This window comes from Filicampus tigris, chromosome 15 (genome assembly GCF_054856515.1).
Source record: "Filicampus tigris isolate MCC_2025a chromosome 15, RoL_Ftig_1.0, whole genome shotgun sequence".
Taxonomy (NCBI): domain Eukaryota; kingdom Metazoa; phylum Chordata; class Actinopteri; order Syngnathiformes; family Syngnathidae; genus Filicampus; species Filicampus tigris.
The window spans coordinates 16,008,535-16,028,253 of record NC_141231.1 but is presented as its reverse complement, the minus strand read 5'-3'; the positions used below and the strand labels follow the sequence as shown (position 1 = coordinate 16,028,253).

The following is a 19,719-nucleotide window of genomic DNA, read 5'->3' as shown; positions in this document are numbered from 1 at the left end:
TTTTTGTTGATTAGGGCGGCGCCCTGTGGACAAAATCGGTAGTGTTTTGACAAAAGTCAACCACATTTCCCATGCGCGCCATGCGTCGTGTCGTGAAATCCTGAGCTCCCGCTGGCCTGCAAGTTGGATTGAATTACATTTCTATTTCCAGTGGCTGTGTGAACGATGAATAGCGATGAGGTAATAGTTCCAATTTTGTTCAAACAATACTTTAGTTTTTTTGGTTGTTTTGGGGCTTCTGCCATGACACCAGTAATAGCGCGCGGACGTTCGAATCGACTTCCGTCCTTATAGCGAAAGGAGGAAGTGAGTATGCCGTAAAGCCATTCAGGACATTTGTATTTTTTTTTTGTGTGCCAGGGTTGCTCCCATCCTCGCCAAAGTTGCTTAGTGCCTGTAAAAACGATACAGATGACAAAAGTCCCATTCAACTACTTGTAAGTCAATGTTTCATCAAAAGAGTTGTGAAAAAAAAATATTAAGGTCGAATTCTTGCCCAGTGCTGCTTTAAATAGAGGTCACCACACACCTGACAAACATCTGACTAACCCCAAATAAAGTTCAGATGCTCTAGTAGGCTTTTCCTGACACTTTTGGTTTTCCAGTAAGAGCCTGAAGGTTTTGTGCTGACACTGATTGGTATTTGGAACTGTTCATAATTCCCCTCAGCTTGTCTACAGCCACCCGAAGAAAAAAAGCCGCCAAGTACTTGTACGATGCTGCCACCACGGTTTACTGTCGGAATGCTTTTGTTTTGTCACGAGCAGTACATTGGCAGAATCTTTTTAGTACCATAACTTAACAGAACTGAATCACTGTTTGCCAAGTCGCGGTCCTGCTCCGGCGGTTTCTACGCAGACTGTCCTGGTACGTCCCTGACGCGGCAATTTATCCGCAAAGGCAGTGTGACGGGGGTCAGAGTAAGACGCCACGTACCGGTTGTCTCCGTTGCGCTCGCCCGCTCGACTCAACGCTGACATCTCAGGGTGGGCGTACATCTGCTGGCCTGTAACGACACAAATGCCTTCCACTGAACCAAGCCCTGCCCCGCCTCTCTTGGCTCCTCCTCCTCCCAGCGCGGGAGCCTCCCCTCTCCTCCCGTCCGACCTCTGACCTCCCAGCTGGCCATTCAGGTTGACCTTGGGAACGGCGCCACTGGCTCTGACCCGGTCCCTTTCCGCCGGCGCGCTGGCCGGCTCCAGTGGCGCCTCCTCCTCCTCAACCTCCCCTTCCTCCTCCTCCTCCTCCTCTTCCTCCTCCAGCTCCATGAGGGAGCCGCTCGCCCCGCTCGCTCCGCTGCTCGGGCGCCCCAAACTGCAGGGAAGGGAGAGCGTGGCGCCCTCCGAGTCGTCCGCTCGGCTGCTGCCGTCCAACGAGGAGTCCTCCACCGTAACCAGCGAGGGGCTGACCCCCGCCGGCCACACCTGGACGTCCGACATCTCCATCAGGGTGTCTTCTTCTGTGGCGGCGATGGGGGCGCACTCCAGACTGGACACTTCCTGCCAGTAGGGCTCTGCACCGAGAGGAGAAGGCAAACTGTATTGCATGGAGGCCGGAGACAGCAGCTCCTCCTGAACCAGCCCATAACCTGGAGGGACGACAGGGGCAAGACAAGAGAAGGACTAACACCATGCAGGCACAGCCAGGCAGCAGGGAGGAGGTGGCGGTGGGGAGGGGGTGGGGAGTGGTCCCCCGTAAAAGATCCAAGGCTCTGCTTCCACCAATCAGTGCAGCTCGGTTCAGATTGGGTCCGATTTCGGGGGCGACCAACTATATGAGTGGCAACAGTAGAGAGAGACCGATATGGTTTTTTTTTTCAAGGCCGATCGCGATTATTAGTAGTCAAGGAGGCCGATAACCGATATTAGTGGCCGATAATCATTTTCACTCCAAAGGAATATATTGGTGTCAAAATAAAAAAACAATAAGAGCTCTGAACTTTGTTTAATCAATTAAAACAACTTTTCAGATTTGCATAACGATTTTTTTTGGGCCATTGTTATAAATGTTTGGCAATGTGGCCATCTTTGTTATAAAATTCTAACAAAAAGAGATATTGTATTGTATTGACTTCAAATGAAAACAAAAGGTGCATAGTGTTCCCTGCCGGGTCAGTAGAATCTCTTATAAAGATCATTGAATATTGAAATAAATAGTTCCTTGAAGTTAACACTGTTTTAAATTGATATATTATTGGCCATCAGATATTTAAAAAAGGCCGATACCGATATTCGTCAAAATACTGAATATCGGCCCGGCCGATAGTTGGTCAATCCCTAGCGAACAGTTCTACTCTTTAGCATCATTCGGAAGTATACCAACCCGAGACACAATTTACCGATCTAAACTGAGCCATACTGAGCTGAACCGTACCGCTTGGTGGAAATGTGTATGGGGCTCAGCCCTGTCCCAATAAAGCTGCAGAAAACCTGGAGTCAGCCCTAATCAGTTTACAATTCAGAATTCAAGTAGCCGGATTAAAAAGACACGATTGTAATCTGACTGCAGTCAGTTTGAAACGTCACATACTAAAAGAGGAAGAAGTCAACCCCCAAAAATCCTTGACAATAAAATGTTCTATGCGCCTCAACTCGTCAAAACACGGCATTCTGACTAATATGGCGGCGTCTTACCAGAGCTCGTCTCTGACGCGGCAACTCGTTTTAAAGTACTGCTAACTCGTTTTTAATCGAGATGCCGCTTTAATAAAAGTGTTAAAACTGTCGCGAATAAATTGCTAAATAGATAAATGACCTCCATCTTGAAACATCACGCGATGTTTACATCGGTCTCCGCCTGTCACGCGGCGGATCCGACTAACGGGGTGGCGCAAGTAAACGGCCGATCGGAATAGATCACGTCACATGTAAACAAAATAGTCTGCATGTAAACCCGGCAACAGTTGATCAGGGTTCAGGTGAGCCATGATTGGTCGTTGCCTGAATCCTAAGCAACTGTGGATGTCCTTCTCAGTCGACAGAAAATGCCAAAATGGCCGCCCTTCCTGAGATGGACAAAAACGGCTGGATTTTGACTAATGGCTAAAAACGGGTGGATTAAATGTTATTCCACAATCGCAATATTTATCAGAATGCCGAGTTTCAACTAGTGGGCTTGCATAAAACATATTCTTGAAAAAAATGTGATGTCCTTCTCAGTCGACAGAAAGTGCCAAAATGGCCGCCCTTCCTGAGATGGACAAAAACGGCTGGATTTTGACTAATGGGGGCGCATAGAACATATTATTGATAAATACAATTATTTGTGGTTGACTTTCCCCTTTAAGACTTTTCAGACAATTTGACAAATGTATCCACAAATGTGTGTGATACTGTGTAAAGAAATGCTGGAAAGAAGCTACGGTAGGTGATTGCCATTGGGACACAGTGAGAGTCATCAGTCTCTGTGACGACATGAGGCTATGACTGTGTAAGAATATTACATAGCAGACTAAGAGGAAAAGAAAGCATCAACAAGAGTTTGTTTTGGGGTTGGCACGATATTTCATTGGGAAAAAAAAAAAAAGTTCTTTTTAGGAAGTTGTTCAAAATTGCTTCCTGGAATTGATCTTGTCATACTAATTTACAGTATTGAGTTTTGACAAGCATTGTTAGTATCGTTCCAACCCTTAGAACATGTCCCATAACGGGAGACGATGCAAAGTTACTGCCAGTTTCTGGTCTTCCTGCATTCTCAAGAATTAGCCGTGCATACTAAGTCTCCTCAAACATGCCAGCACACACACACACACACGAGACAAAACCAATCACACTGTTGCTTAGCATTTCAAAAGGTATTCCAAGTGTTCATTCAAGCAAATAGCTTGAGTCAATTCAAGGCATAATAAGATCGACACGCTCCGGACATGGTGACAAAAGAGATGCTGAGGACTCAGGGTGAAGCCGGTTTAACTTTCTTAAAGGGAAGTCAACCCAAACATATTTTTTTTTCAAGAATATCGTTGAAACATTCTGATTAATATTGCGCTTGTGGAATATGAGTTAAGCAGCAAAATCCACCCATTTTGAGCTCTCATCTCAGGGGGCGGCCATTTTGTCATTTCTGCCGACTGAAAATGACATCACAACTACCCAAGGCTCAGGTAACGACCGATCACGGCTCAGCTTCAGAAAACAAGTTGGGCGTTACTTGAGCCCTGAGCAGTTGTGATGTCATTTTCAGTCGACAAAAGTGACAAAATGGCCGCCCCCTGAGATGGCTAAAAACGGGTGGATTAAATGTTATTCCACAAACGCAATATTTATCAGTTTCAACTGGTGGGCTTGCATCGAACATATTCTTGAAAAAAAAATATGTTTGGGTTGACTTCCGCTTTAAGGGAAAATGATTTGTTCAGATCCAGTTCAAGCGGACAAGGTCCGTTTGGAATGACAAACGACATTTGGCTGCGGAAGATAGGAAGCGTGTTGAATCGTGATTCATGCAAAGATATTCCAACGGGCGAGTCACGATGCTGGGTCAATTCCACCGAGCCCTGTGTGAACAATTTCGGCTATTAAGTGGCGGATAGATTTTCTTGGCACGATTGTCACAAACTACTTTGTTAAACGTGCCCGAAGGGGTCACTGGGCTTAAACGGCCTGCGATGTCACCAGGTTGCGCTGCAATAGAAAAGCTTTGAGATGTGATGGGGCAGAATATGGCTGTAACTCGGTGATAAAATGACACTAAGCGGCACATTTATTAGAGGAAAATAGGGCCATTCTGGCGTCTTTTTCTAAAGGGTACAGCGAGCGGGTCACGATGCCCGCCGCACACCGAGCGACACGACCAAACTGGACAATCGAGAACAAAATACACTCGCCGGCTTTGCCTCGCTCATCTGTAGATTGACGCTTGCGCGCATTTCACCTGAAACCACAGTTCCACATTTAGCGTATTTAGCATTTTTTAAGTTACCTGTAACTATGTCAGATAAAACCAGGAATTTGTCAATAAGACAAAAACCTGATTATTATAAGCCATTATGTTGAACTACACTCATGGTACACAAACACACACACACACAGAGGTAAATTGCAAAGTATGATGTCATCACACAATTTCGCTACACTTGAATGAATGCTGTCAGCTAGGCAGACTCCTCCTCCTGTTTGGGGGCAGCCATGACTGTGTAAGAGTAGGAAGCGTTTTGGACAAATTAGACCTTTTGCCGCATCTGTCAGGAAAGGGCTGGGCGGCCGCGTCTCGATCTCTTTGGCATCCAGTTCAACTGAGAATATAGAGTCTTCCGGAAATTACTGTTGGTATAATATTCCGAGCAGAGGTGGGCACGTCAGTCCGTCAGTCATCCTTCCGTCAGTCGTTGTCAGCGACAGACAATCGGCGTCTGGAACGGACTTACTACGTAACATGCAGGCTAAAGGCAAAGCAGACTCGAGTTTTGAAAAAAATCAAGAAATAAAAAAAAAATCAAAGCAAACAGTGTTGTATACTTTTTGCTCCCACAGACCGCAATGAGATTGTTCCATGTTTTCATTTCACCAATCACCAGGCTGTGTGTGTGTTTTTTTGGTTTTTTTTGCGGGCATGTGTGTGTGAGACTTAGTAAATACGTTCTCGATGCTGATTGGCTGTCACCACCGCCTGAGATAACGCCGTGAGGTTGACTGACGAATTCTTCTTTTCAAGACTAGTGCGCCATCTCAGTTCACGGTTCAAACACAAACTTGTCAAAGATGGTTTAAGATGTTACTGAAACAATTCAGAGAAGACAATATTATAATTGTAGCAGTGGGTGAGTCGACAGAGCCCGGCTTTGCATGTACGGTATGTCGGTTTTTCTGACGGGAAAGTTATCAAAGACGAATTGCTGGGCTTATCGCCATAAGATGGGCACACAAAAGGTGGGATACTGTTTTTAAAAAAATAAATAAATAAAAAATTGAAGATAATGATCTGGACATGTGGCCGCTTGTGCATGCTACAGATGAGGCTTCATCCAATGGCTAGAAAAGTAAGCAGTTTGGCGGAATGTTGGTCCTCTGCTGCGCGTTAGATAACAACTCTGCAGTCGCGATACATTTTCTGTTTCGCTTCAGGTATTATTCGGACAGACGTGAGGCCATCAGCATACGACAGCTTAGGCCTTGCAGTTTTCCGAAGCGCAACGTTATCATTCATAACGCCGGACGAGCGGCGCTCTGTCCGTGACTGCAGTTCAGAGCCAACTTGAGACACTTGGTCATCTTACTGCTGTAATTTTCTTTTAGCCCCCCCCCCCCCCCCCCCCCCAAAAAAAAAACAGTTGAAAATTCGCTAATATACACATTTTAGGAAATAGGGAGCTTACACAATTTTTACTTGGTTGTGAAATTTGACACAAAATGGGTAGGCAAGCACTCCAGACCCTCAAATATTGTTTACAAGCAACGGAAAATTCAATTTCCCATAGTACATCCTCCTTCAATGCTTCGAAGGCTACAGGTGATCCACGATGGGGGGGGGAGAAACAATTTTAAAGTACAACTATTTGGTGGCGATGACTAAGATGACTAATCGTCATGATAATAAGTAGGAAAATCATTTGGCGGGTTACACAGTGTCACGCTGATCAATTGGATGCGTGGATGAACACCTAACTAGCTAATCACCTTTCAGAGTCGTAAATGCGCACGTATGTATGTGTTTCTGGGATGTTGCGGGGCCAGGTGGATGACCAATGACTTCAGAATGAGGTGAACATGGTGCAATGGATCAGAATCGGAATGAGCATTAGCGTGATGAATGTGTTCAACGCTTTCGCCTTCACGCCGGCTTTTTAGACATAAAACACAAAATACGATGTGACAGAAATGAACTACGGCACAAAGATTGTCATCACAGAACGACAGCAAAAAAGAAAGACAAATTGCACGGCAGCACCTCATTCGTGGACCACAGTCACGCAAACAGACCAAAGTGTACTCGTATTGGAATACGAATGGGGACAAAAACGGCGAGGCTTAAAAATAGAAACATTTTCACAGACGTCCAAACAACGATGGAAGCCTCACACACACTACGAGCGGATAACGCTCACACAAGGATGACTGTTGTCCGTCAAACCTGGGCAAAACTTTGTGTCACAAAATGGAAAAAAGAAACTATTTGATCTATTGTTTGTGTTTACTGTATGTTCATTGACCAACATAATTGTGTAATTGTGGAACCTCGATTCCTAAAGGGCGACACATTTGGAACTTGAATGTTCAGAATTTCCTTAAAGTCAACCCCAAAATGTATTTACAATAATAAATACTGATCTAAAAATGCCATTTTGATTACAATTGTGTTTTTGGAATATGAGTAAATTCCAGCCGTTTTTGTCCTCCTCAGAGGGCGGCCATTTTGTCACTTCTGTCGATTGAAAATGACATCACAGTTGCTCAGGGCTCATGTAACAACCAATCACGGCTCAGCTTCAGAAAACAAGTGAGCCGTGATTGGTGATTACCTGAGCCCTGAGCAACTGTGATGTCATCTTTAGTCGACAGCAAGTGACAAAATGGCCGCCCGCAGAGATGGCTAAAAACGGGTGCATTTTGCTGCTTAGCTCATATTCCGCAAATGCAATATTAATCAGAATGCTGTGTTTAGACTAGTGGAGTATACATATGGGAATTTACTGTGAATTTGAAGTAAATGGAGTCATTGAAAGCACAAACGGCTGGCAGTGATAATTGTTCATGTCAAGCCATGTTTAGCACTTGCCACTGGCTTGATTAGACACTGCTGTTGTGAACAGATTTTGTAAAAAATGTTGCATTTGAACCCATCTGTTAGACAAGAGGGAAGACTCACTGGTGACGATGGCGACTTGTAGCCTCAGGTAGTTGTTTTTCACTTGTGTCAAACGGGAGAAGGTCTTAAGCGTGTGTTGTTTTCAAACTAGCGCTTAATGTTGTGTTTGTTTCACAGCTAATGCTCTCAGCGAGATGAGATGCGTGCGGTCCATTTATTTACCCCGTCCTTATTTGTCACTAAAGGGTAGTTTAGAGAGCATTTCATTGCTTTGATAATTAGTGTCCCTAAAACTATGCCAAGTAGTTTTGCCCATGAATGAAAGAGACGGTGCCACAGTCACCTTGCATGAACATGATGCGTTACAGCGTCGCCTCCAAAACACGCCATTTATTTCACGGAAAAAACTAAAAGCACATCTGTCTGTTTATAAAGCGTTGATGACTAAATACACCGACTGAATAGTCCAAAAGGTTGTACACAGTGAAGGAAACTTCATACAATGACAGCATGCCATGCAAATAGCGGTTTCCAACCGCGCTCACGCGCAACAGGTTTGCTTTGCCCTACAAATAAACAACCGTTCAGACACATCGATCCTTGCAATACACTATCATGCAGCATGCCCGTGCACAAACTGTAGAAGACACACAGAGCTGGACTGAGAGAGGCGGAGGGTCCCCCCGCTCAACTCCATGAGGGAGGAGCGCGGGGAAATTGAATGACAAGAGTGGAGGAGGAGGAGGAGGAGGAGGAGGAGGAGGAGGAGGCCCGGAGGTTCAACATGAGGCCACATGGGGTCAGAGGTCGGACAGGAAGAGCTGTGAGGAAGAAGAGCAGGTGACGGGAGGAGGAAGAGGCAGCAGATATGACATGTCGTAGATTTAGAGAGCCAGAGAGAGAAAAGAGAACGAGGCTGAGCAAAAGACAAAATGCTGAGTTCTGTCTTGTTCTCAGGCACAGAGAGAAGGAAGGAGGAAATAGAAACAAGGTATGAAGGCCCAAAGCACACTGTCTCGTGTGTACTAGCGCCACTTTTGACTTATGGATACATCCCAGACACACACACACTTAAAAAAAAAACAACACAAAAAAACAACAACAACAACAAAAAAAAAAACATTCTCAAACATTCCTCATTAAAAAAATCGGGTCTAAAAATTGTTTGCATAAAATGTGTCAATCAAAAGGGAGATAGGTTACCTTTGTTTCTCATGTATGGGGTGTGAAAAAGAATGAACGTGTGCTCCAGTGAGGCGGAAAGGTATACGTGCATGCTGCTACAGAGAACGACACCATTCCTCAGACCCTCGGGCGGCATCCTCCGAGAGTCATGAGCAGACCACCATGCAGCCCCGACTTCCACCCTTCCACTTACCCCTCCTGAAAAACGGGGCTCTAATAACTCGTGGCTTGTGCACCAGGCGCGATGGCCTTGTGTCCGTCACCTCTTGTGAAGCAACAGAGATAAGGTAAGACAAAAATAAAGAAATAAAAATGGCTGTTACCCAGACTCACGGGAAGGGTTGCAGCCGTGTGGGGAAAGACAAAAAAAAAAAAAGAAAACAGCTCACCATTATAGCCTCAAGAGTTTAGAAGGCTAAGTAATAAGGAGGTAGATTTCACTTCCAATATAATACGTGCATAAAATAGGCATCCAAATCAGTAACAATAACCTCAAAGGTGACGTTTTTTTCGTTTTTTTAATTCTACTTAACAATTTCGAATTGACTGCTATTGCTGTTTTTACTTCTGCTCAAGCAAAAGCAAAAGTAGTGTGGATTCATTTATTTTCCAAACAAATGTGCACAGAATTGGTGGAGATCCGCAATCATGGAAATGGGTTCGGGATGGACATCGTATGGCCCGTGATCAAGTTCGTTCTTTAATCCGGTCTGCCAAGCATTCACATTATCAAGAATCCTGTAATATTTGTTGCATTATTGTTGTCATTATGTGTCCTAAAATTGGCTAATAAAAAAAAAAATATTTTTTTTTTACAATTTATTATGATGAATATACAAAAAAATAGCAAAATTAACAATGTTGTATATTCAAAATGTTCCATTTATTGTACAATGTAAAATAATTGCTTGGTTAATTAAAATTAAATGATTAATAATACAATTAAAACATTTTATTGAATTGTTATATTTCTAAAATGGAATATTTTCATATCGTCACTGTTGGGGGGGAAACCTCCTATGTATAGATTTTATAAATCTATACTATTAACCAGTCCCCACATGGATCTGTTATTTTTACAAATTATTGACTAATTTCAAGTGTTGAAAATCTTTTCTTGGGTTTTTAGCAATGCAAAATGTTAATGGCTCAACGAACGTGTTTTTTTGGAGGGGTTCCTGAAAAGTGATGGTTTTGGAAATGCGACGATTCCCCCTGATGCGGCGTCATTTTACGCACACGTTTGATATTTTAGCTCATCCACAAATGTCCTGCTGCATCTGTGAAATATTAGACACGCGATATGAAATACGGCCTTTTAGCACTAATATTGAGTCGCAGCAGTAGTGAAAAAACAAACAGGGCAAAGATCCAAATAATTCATACGGTCCATTTCTCTTCGTTAACAAACACATTTTTCATCTGCCGCTTGTGCGTAAGTGTGTGTCGTACCATTGATGACACTGGGCGAGAGCAAGGCGGAGTCGCGATCGCCCAGTCGGCAAGCGCCCTCCTCCGAAGAGCCGGGTGCCAGTTGTGCGGCCTGACCCTCCAGGGAGCTCACGATGTCTGCACGGTCGATGTTCTTCAAAGCAGCGTACAGACTCTCCACTGAGGGGAGCATCACGCGTGCATTAGACAGATCGAGATTTGCGTGTATCACGCGCACAGGAAATCTGTCGAGAATTTACAACCGATTTCTGTTCAACTATGAGCCGTGGCGACGTGACCCAAATCCAAACAAGTCCGAGCTTTGAAGTCATGATAACGGCACATTGATGTTTTAAGAAAAAACACTTGAAAGTCGTAAATGTGAGCCAATTTGAAGAAGCCGACATACTTTTTGCCCTCTTGCCCTCTCTGCCCGCCCACAGGTTGAGCAAGGCGGAGCTCTGGTCCAGTAGAGAGTTGGGATTCTCCACACGGATGCGATTGATGTCATCGACGCCAAACTGCAGCTCTCGCGCCAATTCTGAGCAGAGGATAGGCGGGTCAAAAAAAAAAAAAAAAAAAAAAAAAAAAAAAGGAGTAATCGGGCACTCACGTTTCTTTTTGGGTGACTGACCTGCCCAACTTAAACCCAGTTGCTCTGATATGATGTTGATCTTGACCTCAGTTCTCTCCATTGCATTCACTGTGGCTGAAGACATGAAAAGGTTTAAAAACTTGAGGTACACGCAGCGGCCAGACTTAACCTCGCGACCGCTTGCGCAATGTAACATTCAATGCAAGAGCTGTATGAATCTTCTTCACTTTTGAGGTATAACTGTTGTGTTATGTTGTTGTAGTTTGTAGCGCTCATTATGATGAAGTACAGTTCTACACTGCTCCAAGCTATCCATTCACCCATTTTTTATTGTCCTCTCATACACGTCTGATTTGTGAGGAAGACATGCTAATAATAACCACCACTTTTCCCACCACTATAAAGAATAACCATAAAAACCATACCATAAAAAAAATAGATAAATTCATAACGGTTTGATCAATCAAAAAGTTACAATGCAGTGTTACACCGCTATTTGTGGCAGGGCTTGATCCATAGTTTAAAAAAAAAAAAACAGTTTTGATGACATGACGACATGAAGCTCCTCCTCTTAATTTCAACATAGTTCCTAGACAGAAAAATGCCACGCGATGGCGCTAAAGCAATACTTTTATATGAGACAAACACACGCCACAACTTCTGACACCTTCAGGCCGCTGGCGGAACTGCAGCCGACAAAGACTGTGACCGCGGCGCTGCAGGAACGTCTCCGTGTCACCGGCTGGTTTTATGTTTTAAAAGATGATATTGGTGTTGAAAAATATTCAGCATTAGATTTCACAAGTATTATCATTTTATTTATTTTTTCCATCATTATTATTATTGTTTTGTTTTGTTTATTTAACCTTTATTTATCCTGGTAATTGAGAAGAGATTCTTCATTATTATTTGTCTTGTATGCTTTATGTTCAATTTTAGGTTCTAAATAAATAAATAAAAGAATAAATAGCTGATACACATCATCTCTTGTACTGGATATCATGATATTGTGCAAATGTTGTTGCTGGTCAATGTACATCGTACAGTGTATTCTAGGAATTCTAAGTGAGTGGAAACGAGTTTCCCTGAAAGGTATTTATAGTAATCCTTACCTGAACACAACCACTGCTCTGTTAGGAAGGAAATAAGCAATAACGTCGACATCGGATGGGCCGGAGAGGACGGAATTTGGAAGGGGGGCGCATTCAGGTGCCAGTCCCGATAATCATTAAAGCATTCCGTAACCGGAAGTGCATTGTAGCTGCGCTTGTGTCCAAGATAGACAGAAAAGACCTTGCTCCAAAGAACCACCCCCGTGTCCTCCAGCAGCAACAAATGACCATCTTGGTGTAATCACTGGGGGTCGGTAAAAGGGCTCCTCTGTCTCACTCCACTGCGAGGTCCTGCCCATTCCCAGAGCCGAGCTAAAGAGCTCGCAGAGTCTGCCGCCATGCCGGTGGAAATCGCAGTGGAGACACCAGCGCCATGCAAACCGATACCGCAGGAGTCATTCATCGGTTCCAGGGCACCCAGAAAGGCAAGCAAACCGGGTGCCGTGGAGCCTTTGCGATTCCTATGGTGGGAGGGGGTGGGGGGGGAGGCTGTTGCGCATCTTTTGTCACACATTCAATTCAATTTCCTTCAACTGCACTGCACAGAGCTCAGTCCTTGTGCCATGCGTGCACATTAGGGCGGTGGGGGGGGGGGGTTGGCAGAGAGCTTTGAATAAAAGCACAGTGCAAGACTCGGTGCCCATCTCCACTGTGGATATTTTAGGAGAGGGCTGCGGGGAAGACAGTGAACTCACCCAAACCGGGCTCACTCAGAGCACTGTAGCGCTCCCTCAGGGCGAGAGGCGTTAAAGTCCGCCTGCGCTCTTCGCTTCCGACGACCTAGGGGAAAAAAAAAAAAAATCAACAGACACGCTTGGGATTCAAGCACCGTGTGCACAAATGAAGATCTTACCTTGATACAGGGCGGCATTGCTATGTTGAGGTTGCACAGGACGTGCTGCGCATCCTCGTACTTGGTGCACTTTCGCAGGAAGGACAAAAACCCCGCGGCATCCTTGTTACTGTCTCGGACCTAACAGAAGAAAAAGAGGTCGACGAGGGTAGGGACGGAAAGGTAGCAGGGGGAGAGATCAAAAAGAAGGTAGGGGGAGAAAGCAGGAGGGAAGTGAAGGAAGGGGAGAGGAAAGGAAGTCAATTCAAAAGGCAACGTTCGAGCCCACCGCAATGTCGCAGGCACGTGGCGCGGGAGTAACACGGGGGGGCCAGAAGCAGGGGGGATGGAAGCAGTCCACAGGCAGGCGAGAGGGTGACATTTACCTGCACACTTTACCTGGACGTCTGTCAGACCAGACAGTTAGAGAGTGACCGCCAGAGAGAGAAAGAGAGACAGTGAGACGGACACAAAACGGACGGGCAAGGCCGCAAGATCTGCAAGGCTGGCGAGGAAACGTGAGGGACATGCAGACGCTCTCGCTCAAGAGTGTCGCCGCAAACAAACGGAAGGTGTGTGTTTATCTGGTGGGTGCGCAACAGTTACGGCATCGCCACGGCACAAAGACGCGCATGGCAAAATTATGAGACAAATGAACAGGAAATCAGAGCAACATGAATGTGGTCGGAAAAAAAATGTCAAAACTCTCAATGTGCTACGAACACCAGACAAGAACGGTCGCAAACCAGAAACAGACAAATTATTATGAAACACAGAATAGTGTGACAATATTTTATGATAACAGTTATGCACATTTGAGAGGACTTTGTAATGAAATCATGTTTTGGCAATGGAAATTTGACAACAATAAGAAATCAAATGGCAATTCTCTGAATTCTTAAATGACAATGCGGGGCCAATTTTCATGCCCTGCGACTGTTTGGTGCAAAGTGTAGTCAAACTGGCTGGAATTTTGGTTTGGTATTTCCGTAGACGGGCGCAGCTAGACATGGGTGCTTGCGCAGTTGTGGGTGTGAACACAGCCGACTTGATCCCCAGCCAATCGAAGCGGCTCCCCTCATCCACTTTAAACACAATGGAAGTCGTTGCAAGTGATCGGCGCATGCAAAGAACTTTTACAAGTAGCTGCAAGATCTCCACTCGCAGAGGATGTTGGCTGCTGTAAAGCGGACAATTAGAGAGCATCTTTACATTCTATTTAATGATGTTATTCCTGTATGTTTGTATAAAGTACAACACCAAAGCATGCTATTTTCCCAATTAGAAGCACATTAAAAAAAAAAATCTTTGTTGAGGTGAAAAAGTAGGACGTTATTTGAAATGCGCCATAAATGGATGATGCGCCCGAGTAACAAATTGGGGCACAGCATCTCATCATTATCAAACAAGCTTAAAAGTCTGTCTTGATTATTATTTTTTAATTGTTTTTTTTTTTTTAGATGCACGCACGCACACGGCTGGGCTTGTGAGAGCAGCATTGTACTGTGCTCCTTTTGAACACAATATCCCAAAGATGTGACAGCAAACAGAGACAAAAACACCAGAGGAGGCTTTTGGGAGGGTCAGCAGGGGCTCAGCAGGAGATTTGATTCAGTGAGCACAAGTGAATACACGACACACACGACAACATGAACACAACGCGGTGGTGATATAAGTGCCTTTAGAGTCGCAGACCTTGACAGAAACAGGCAGCCGGTTATCTCTGAAGGCCTGGAAGCTGAAGGTGCGAGGCTGCTGTGTGGCTTTCCTGATTGGCACCAGGTTCCCGGAACATTCCAGATGCAGCGGCATACCCTCCATCAGCTTATATAAAAAAAAAAAAAAAAAAAAATTTAAAGTAAAAGCAAAATGGAAAATGAGAGATGACGTCCAAAAATCAATCAACCAAGAAATTAAAGTTTGAAAAAAAGAAAAAAACAGAAATGTGGGAATGTGTGATTTTAGCATTTTTAAACAACAGAAATGTTAGCCTAAAATAAAATAGAGCGTTGCCACATGCCTCGGTGTACCATGTCTCCTCCTCCTCATTATTATGGGCAAAGGCAGGGCTTTCCGTTTTAACTAGATTATGCCGAGCAGGAAAAGGCGCCAGGCTACTACCTGTTCTGTTGCTTAGCAACCAGCGGCATATATGGACATGCTAGCCCTGCCCCACGGTAAACACAACAAAAACCCAAGCACATTTCAAGTGCTTGCCATGTTTTAGGTAGTAGTCTTTCGACTTCACTGTGAAAATCAACAATACTACTGGAATACTATCAAATTATTTTAACTGCATTTGTCAGCCAGTGACAACAAACTATTTAGGACTAAATTACAATGTATGCACATGCTATTAAGGTTCCACTGTGGTACTAAAGAATCTTTTTTTTTTTTTTTTCCTCAGTGCTGACCTCAATGTCTCGGCTCCGTGCCACTTCGGTGAAGTTTTCGTGCAACTCCAGCGTCTTGTCCATCTTGTCATCGGTCATGCAGTAACAACGCAGGCGTCCTTCCCGCGCCTCGTTCATCTTTGCAAAGATAACAAACTTTGCCATATAAGGCACGGCCATCAGTTCCCGGTACAAAAGGTTGGCGAAGGTCACAGCCTCTGCTGTGCGGGGACAATCTGCTAGCCAGAATCTGTGGTAAAGACAAAGGAAGGAAAAGAGATTGCAGCCACGGATTTTATAAAACGGGGGAGGCTGTGTCGCCTCAGGGGTTTGCAAACTTGGGTCTGGGGCTCGTGGGGGTCTGTAAGGTAATATACACATAAATTATATATCGATATATGTTATTTTTAAAAGAAAAACTTTGACATGGGACAATCAATTTCCTCGCCTCTTTATTTTTGGATTAATAAAACGGTTAGATTTAATTGTGGAATATCATGATACTGACATCCCTGTGTAAATAGTCAATTTGTTTTTAAAGAACCAAATGGATACCTGTTACTGGAATAAAAGCCTAGTTTTTTAAAAGGTGTAACATTCCGGAAATGAAGTTGTGTTTTTAAATTTTTTTTTTTGAATTTTAATATAGTTCAACTTTATCTTGGGAAAAAAAATGCGTTTCTTGCAAGATTACTACTTGTCATTTTTACCAGTGTACTTCTTTATTCGTGTAAAGATTAGATTTTTTTTTTAGGTGGAAAAAACATGACTATTTTTGTAACATTACAACACTTTTTTCTCAAAAGTCATTTTTTTTTATATTGCAATTATTACTTTATTTCCCGACTCAACTTTAATTTTCCATCACGCATGGTGAAGTCTAATTGTCATTAGGATTATGACACTGTCTTTGGAGGAGACCCTGGACCCCAAATTTTGAGAACCTCCCGCTCTGATTACATGACGTGATTATGACGAATGAGCTCACACCTTGCAGAGACGTTAGTTGTAAAATTGGCACAGCTGTTTGCATACATCAGCTTGGTTGTTCCGGTGATGTCCTCCCACTGAGCAGGTGCTGTCCCACCTGAGACACGACAATCACACGTCGTCATTCATGCCCTGTTAACCTCTTCACCCCTTTACGGCACTTTTTTTTTTTTTTTTTTTTTACGACACATTTCTCAAGGTAAGAAAGGCTGAGTCGTCCCAATGTCATCCCTAATAAAAAAAAAAAAATGGTCAACTACCAATGACACTGCAAAGGAGGCGCAGGCTGGTGGTGTCACCCTCGCCGGCGTCACGAGGGCTCTCCCGCCAGGACGGTGGAAGCGGAATACGCAGCCCGATTGGACGGTGAAACTTGCGCCTGCGTGGTTCGATGGTGACCACGGGGCTGAAGGTCGCCTGGTTGCCGAGTTGTCGAGTCAGCAACTCATCGGGGATGGGCTGGGCCTGAGAGGGTGAGAGGACAAGCCGATAAAAAGGCGGAATAAAGACTGTTGAACAGAAGACGTGCAGGTCATTGGAAATACTGTGCACAAAAACATTTAAAAAAATAATTACGGAGAGGTAATACTAGGGAAATAGAAAGAATAAGCACAAAACAGAAAGCAAAATGTGCTTTTTAACTTTAACATCAGGACCCCGCCATACTCACACATGCAACCAACTTATAAGTCATATCTGACCCAACTCAGATCAGTGCATCAGCTCGGTCAGTGTGGCTCACAACTTAAATCGGGGGAACTGAGGAGTGAAGAATGGCTGGATAAAAGAAAAAAAAAAAAAAACATAAACAGAAAGCAGCATAAAGCAAAGCCAATTTCAGACACATGCCATTGCCTCAAATGATATCAGTAATGTGACAAACAATGAGAAAAAAAATGTACAGTCAAATGACAGAAACACACGCCGTCATATATCACAACACAAGTGCATCTCAATAAAAGAAAAAAATTACACATTTATTTCACTGGTTCGAAAATGAAACAATTATATTGGACAGTCATCATTAGACACACGAGAAAATATGATTCAGAAGGCCAATTCCGCTGTAATTTATGAATGAAAATATTTTTGATGTTTCTTATAAAATAGAGATGAAAGGTGAATTTGGGGTTTTCGTCAGCTGTAAGTGTCTACGATAATCATCAAAAAGAATGTGGAAATCAAGGGATGAAATATGCTGCTCTGTGTGTAGGGACAAAATACGACGCTGTACATGACTTCCATTTTAATTTATTAAATTTTTTAATTGAGCAAATGCAAGAAAGGACATTTCCCACGAATGCATTGAGATGCAGCGCAATGTTTCCGTCACGGAGGTCAAGTCGTCTCATTTAGCAACTCACGACTTACCTGCAGTCCCAGTCTCACTCTTTTGGTTACAGCTGTCTCTGGAAAGATGGCCTCAACATGGGGCACCAGTTTACTGCTCAGCCGCCCGCCCTCTGGACCGATCAGATCGCTCTCTTGCTGAATGCGGGAGACCACGGCAAAGTACAGGGGGAAGTCAGTGGAGATGATCCGACGAATCCTCTTCTTTTCCAACTCCTCTTGACTTTCCAGGTCTACGGATATATAAAAAGGGGCGGGCAAGTAAGAGTGGATGAATGGGGGGTGGGATTGTGATAGAAGGTTAGAAAGAAAGTTAATGGTGCATAATTGACTCCAAAGAAGTGCACTCATAAAACTATTCTCTCTCAATGTCCTTGTTTTATATTTTAACACCATAAATCTAAGACGGAGTCATCTTGAAGTGTTTCGTGGGCGGGTTTCCATCTCGCTCACCTTCATCCATGCCATTCAGAATGGTTTCCAGCACTTCGTCGCCATAGCGATTCCGGTGTTCTTTCCAGACCGAGCCGTTCTCACTACGGAGGACCACAAGCTCACGGTCCCCTCGAGCCAGTGAGGCAAAGTGTGGGATCTCCACTATAACGGGCCTGTGAATTAAGAATAATAACGTATCATCATTATTACCATCATAGTCATAAAAAAAAAGACATTTACATTTCGTAAGTGTACTTTTCGATCAAACTATTTTTTTTTCATTTTGAGCTTGAGGCCTTTTTTTGTCCTGACTCTCCCAATGTACTTCAGAAATTACAGTACTGACTTTCAATTTGCATGATCGGATTAGAACCGATAATGGGATTTCTTATTTTACATCATACGCTATTCACATTCGACTCGCAAAAAGACAAAAAAAAAGTCAAATGCAGAAATTTCGCAAACCAAACAGTGAGGTGGATTGACTCACCCCAGGAACTGCATGCTGGATGGACCCAGCGAGATTATACGGCTGGCGAGCCCCTCGCCCTCCACTAGTGGAGGGGGCGTGGTCAACTTCTGGGGTTTGACCAGGCGGCAGGTGATGCGTGTGGGCGCGGCGCAGGTCCGAGGAGGGATGATCACTCGCAGGCCGTGATGTCTGCTGCCTCGCATGGAGCCTCCACGGGCGTCGACCATGAAGCTAACCAGGAAGCTGTCAGTGGGCGGGTTTACACAATTACTGCACCATTTCCTCTCCATGCAATAAAACAGCGGGGGAAAAAAACAAAAAAACACATTGGTGCAGGAATGCTCATTAAAGGCATTGAAATTGCGGTTGTTTTGTTTTCTGGAAAGTGATTGAGACACCAATCGAGTCATTTCATCCAGCTAGCATTAGCTCTCTCGCATTACCATTCAAGGATGGCACAAAACTGAAAACAGAAACAAGAAACCAACAAGTCATGTCTGCCTTTTAGTGGTGATTGCATATTCGCAGTTCAGAACCTGCGGATTTGCATATAAACAGATTTTTTTTCAATATTTTGGATATTCCCTTTTTTTCCTCCCCATTTCTCATGGAAAACGCATATTGAATGTTTATCAGCATTTTTTGAAGAATTTTTGGAAATTCGTTAAAAAAAAAAAAAAAAAGAAACATTTTTGTTATTATTATTATTATTTTTAAACGTGAGTTGTCCTATAAGAGACACAATCAAGGGATCCAGTGGTGTGCGCGTGTGTTTTAGTTTCATCTCGCGAGCGTCTGCGCATCTTTGTTCTCCCTATTTAAGAATCACATTTACTACCAATGCTGACTCATGGTGCTGTGCATACACTAAAGAAGATATATACGTACATACTATAGAGTAGCAATACATCAGGATGTCATACGTCGTATGAACTTTTGACCTGTATGACAGCTAACAAAGTTAAAGCGTTACTGTTACACTAGAGTTCCGGTTTGAGGATTATGACGGTTGAAACTGATAAATAATCTCACCCAGTGTGAATGGGGCTGGCAACAGGGCTGACATTATCGGAAGTTTCTGTAGCAGGACTGCTCGGGATGAGAGAGTCTTCGTCATACTCCTTTGGCAGTGGAATGGGGGTGTGCTGTGTGGTGAGAGAGACAGACACACAGAGAGGACG

The 19,719-nt window shown here is 43.9% G+C and overlaps 1 protein-coding gene across 20 annotated transcripts in view; it reads right to left on the bottom strand.

Moving 5' to 3' along the window:
* The window catches only part of ank1b (ankyrin 1, erythrocytic b), a 58,886-nt gene that overhangs the window by 5,754 nt on the left and 33,413 nt on the right, over positions 1 to 19,719 (bottom strand). For 6 of the 20 annotated variants that reach the window (XM_086054236.1, XM_086054224.1, XM_086054225.1 and 3 more), the window contains 15 exons: positions 19,571 to 19,683; positions 18,557 to 18,781; positions 18,085 to 18,239; positions 17,653 to 17,864; positions 16,542 to 16,746; positions 16,282 to 16,378; positions 15,313 to 15,541; positions 14,594 to 14,722; positions 12,920 to 13,039; positions 12,762 to 12,846; positions 10,973 to 11,068; positions 10,769 to 10,900; positions 10,381 to 10,539; positions 9,122 to 9,193; positions 937 to 1,588 (listed from right to left, as the gene is read on the bottom strand). In XM_086054236.1, coding sequence (XP_085910362.1) covers positions 937 to 1,588; positions 9,122 to 9,193; positions 10,381 to 10,539; positions 10,769 to 10,900; positions 10,973 to 11,068; positions 12,762 to 12,846; positions 12,920 to 13,039; positions 14,594 to 14,722; positions 15,313 to 15,541; positions 16,282 to 16,378; positions 16,542 to 16,746; positions 17,653 to 17,864; positions 18,085 to 18,239; positions 18,557 to 18,781; positions 19,571 to 19,683 — 2,681 coding nt within the window. Of the gene's footprint in view, positions 1 to 936; positions 1,589 to 9,121; positions 9,194 to 10,380; positions 10,540 to 10,768; positions 10,901 to 10,972; positions 11,069 to 12,761; positions 12,847 to 12,919; positions 13,040 to 14,593; positions 14,723 to 15,312; positions 15,542 to 16,281; positions 16,379 to 16,541; positions 16,747 to 17,652; positions 17,865 to 18,084; positions 18,240 to 18,556; positions 18,782 to 19,570; positions 19,684 to 19,719 lie in introns of those variants that run through there. The other 14 variants (XM_086054238.1, XM_086054240.1, XM_086054230.1 and 11 more) reach the window with 11 other exon arrangements.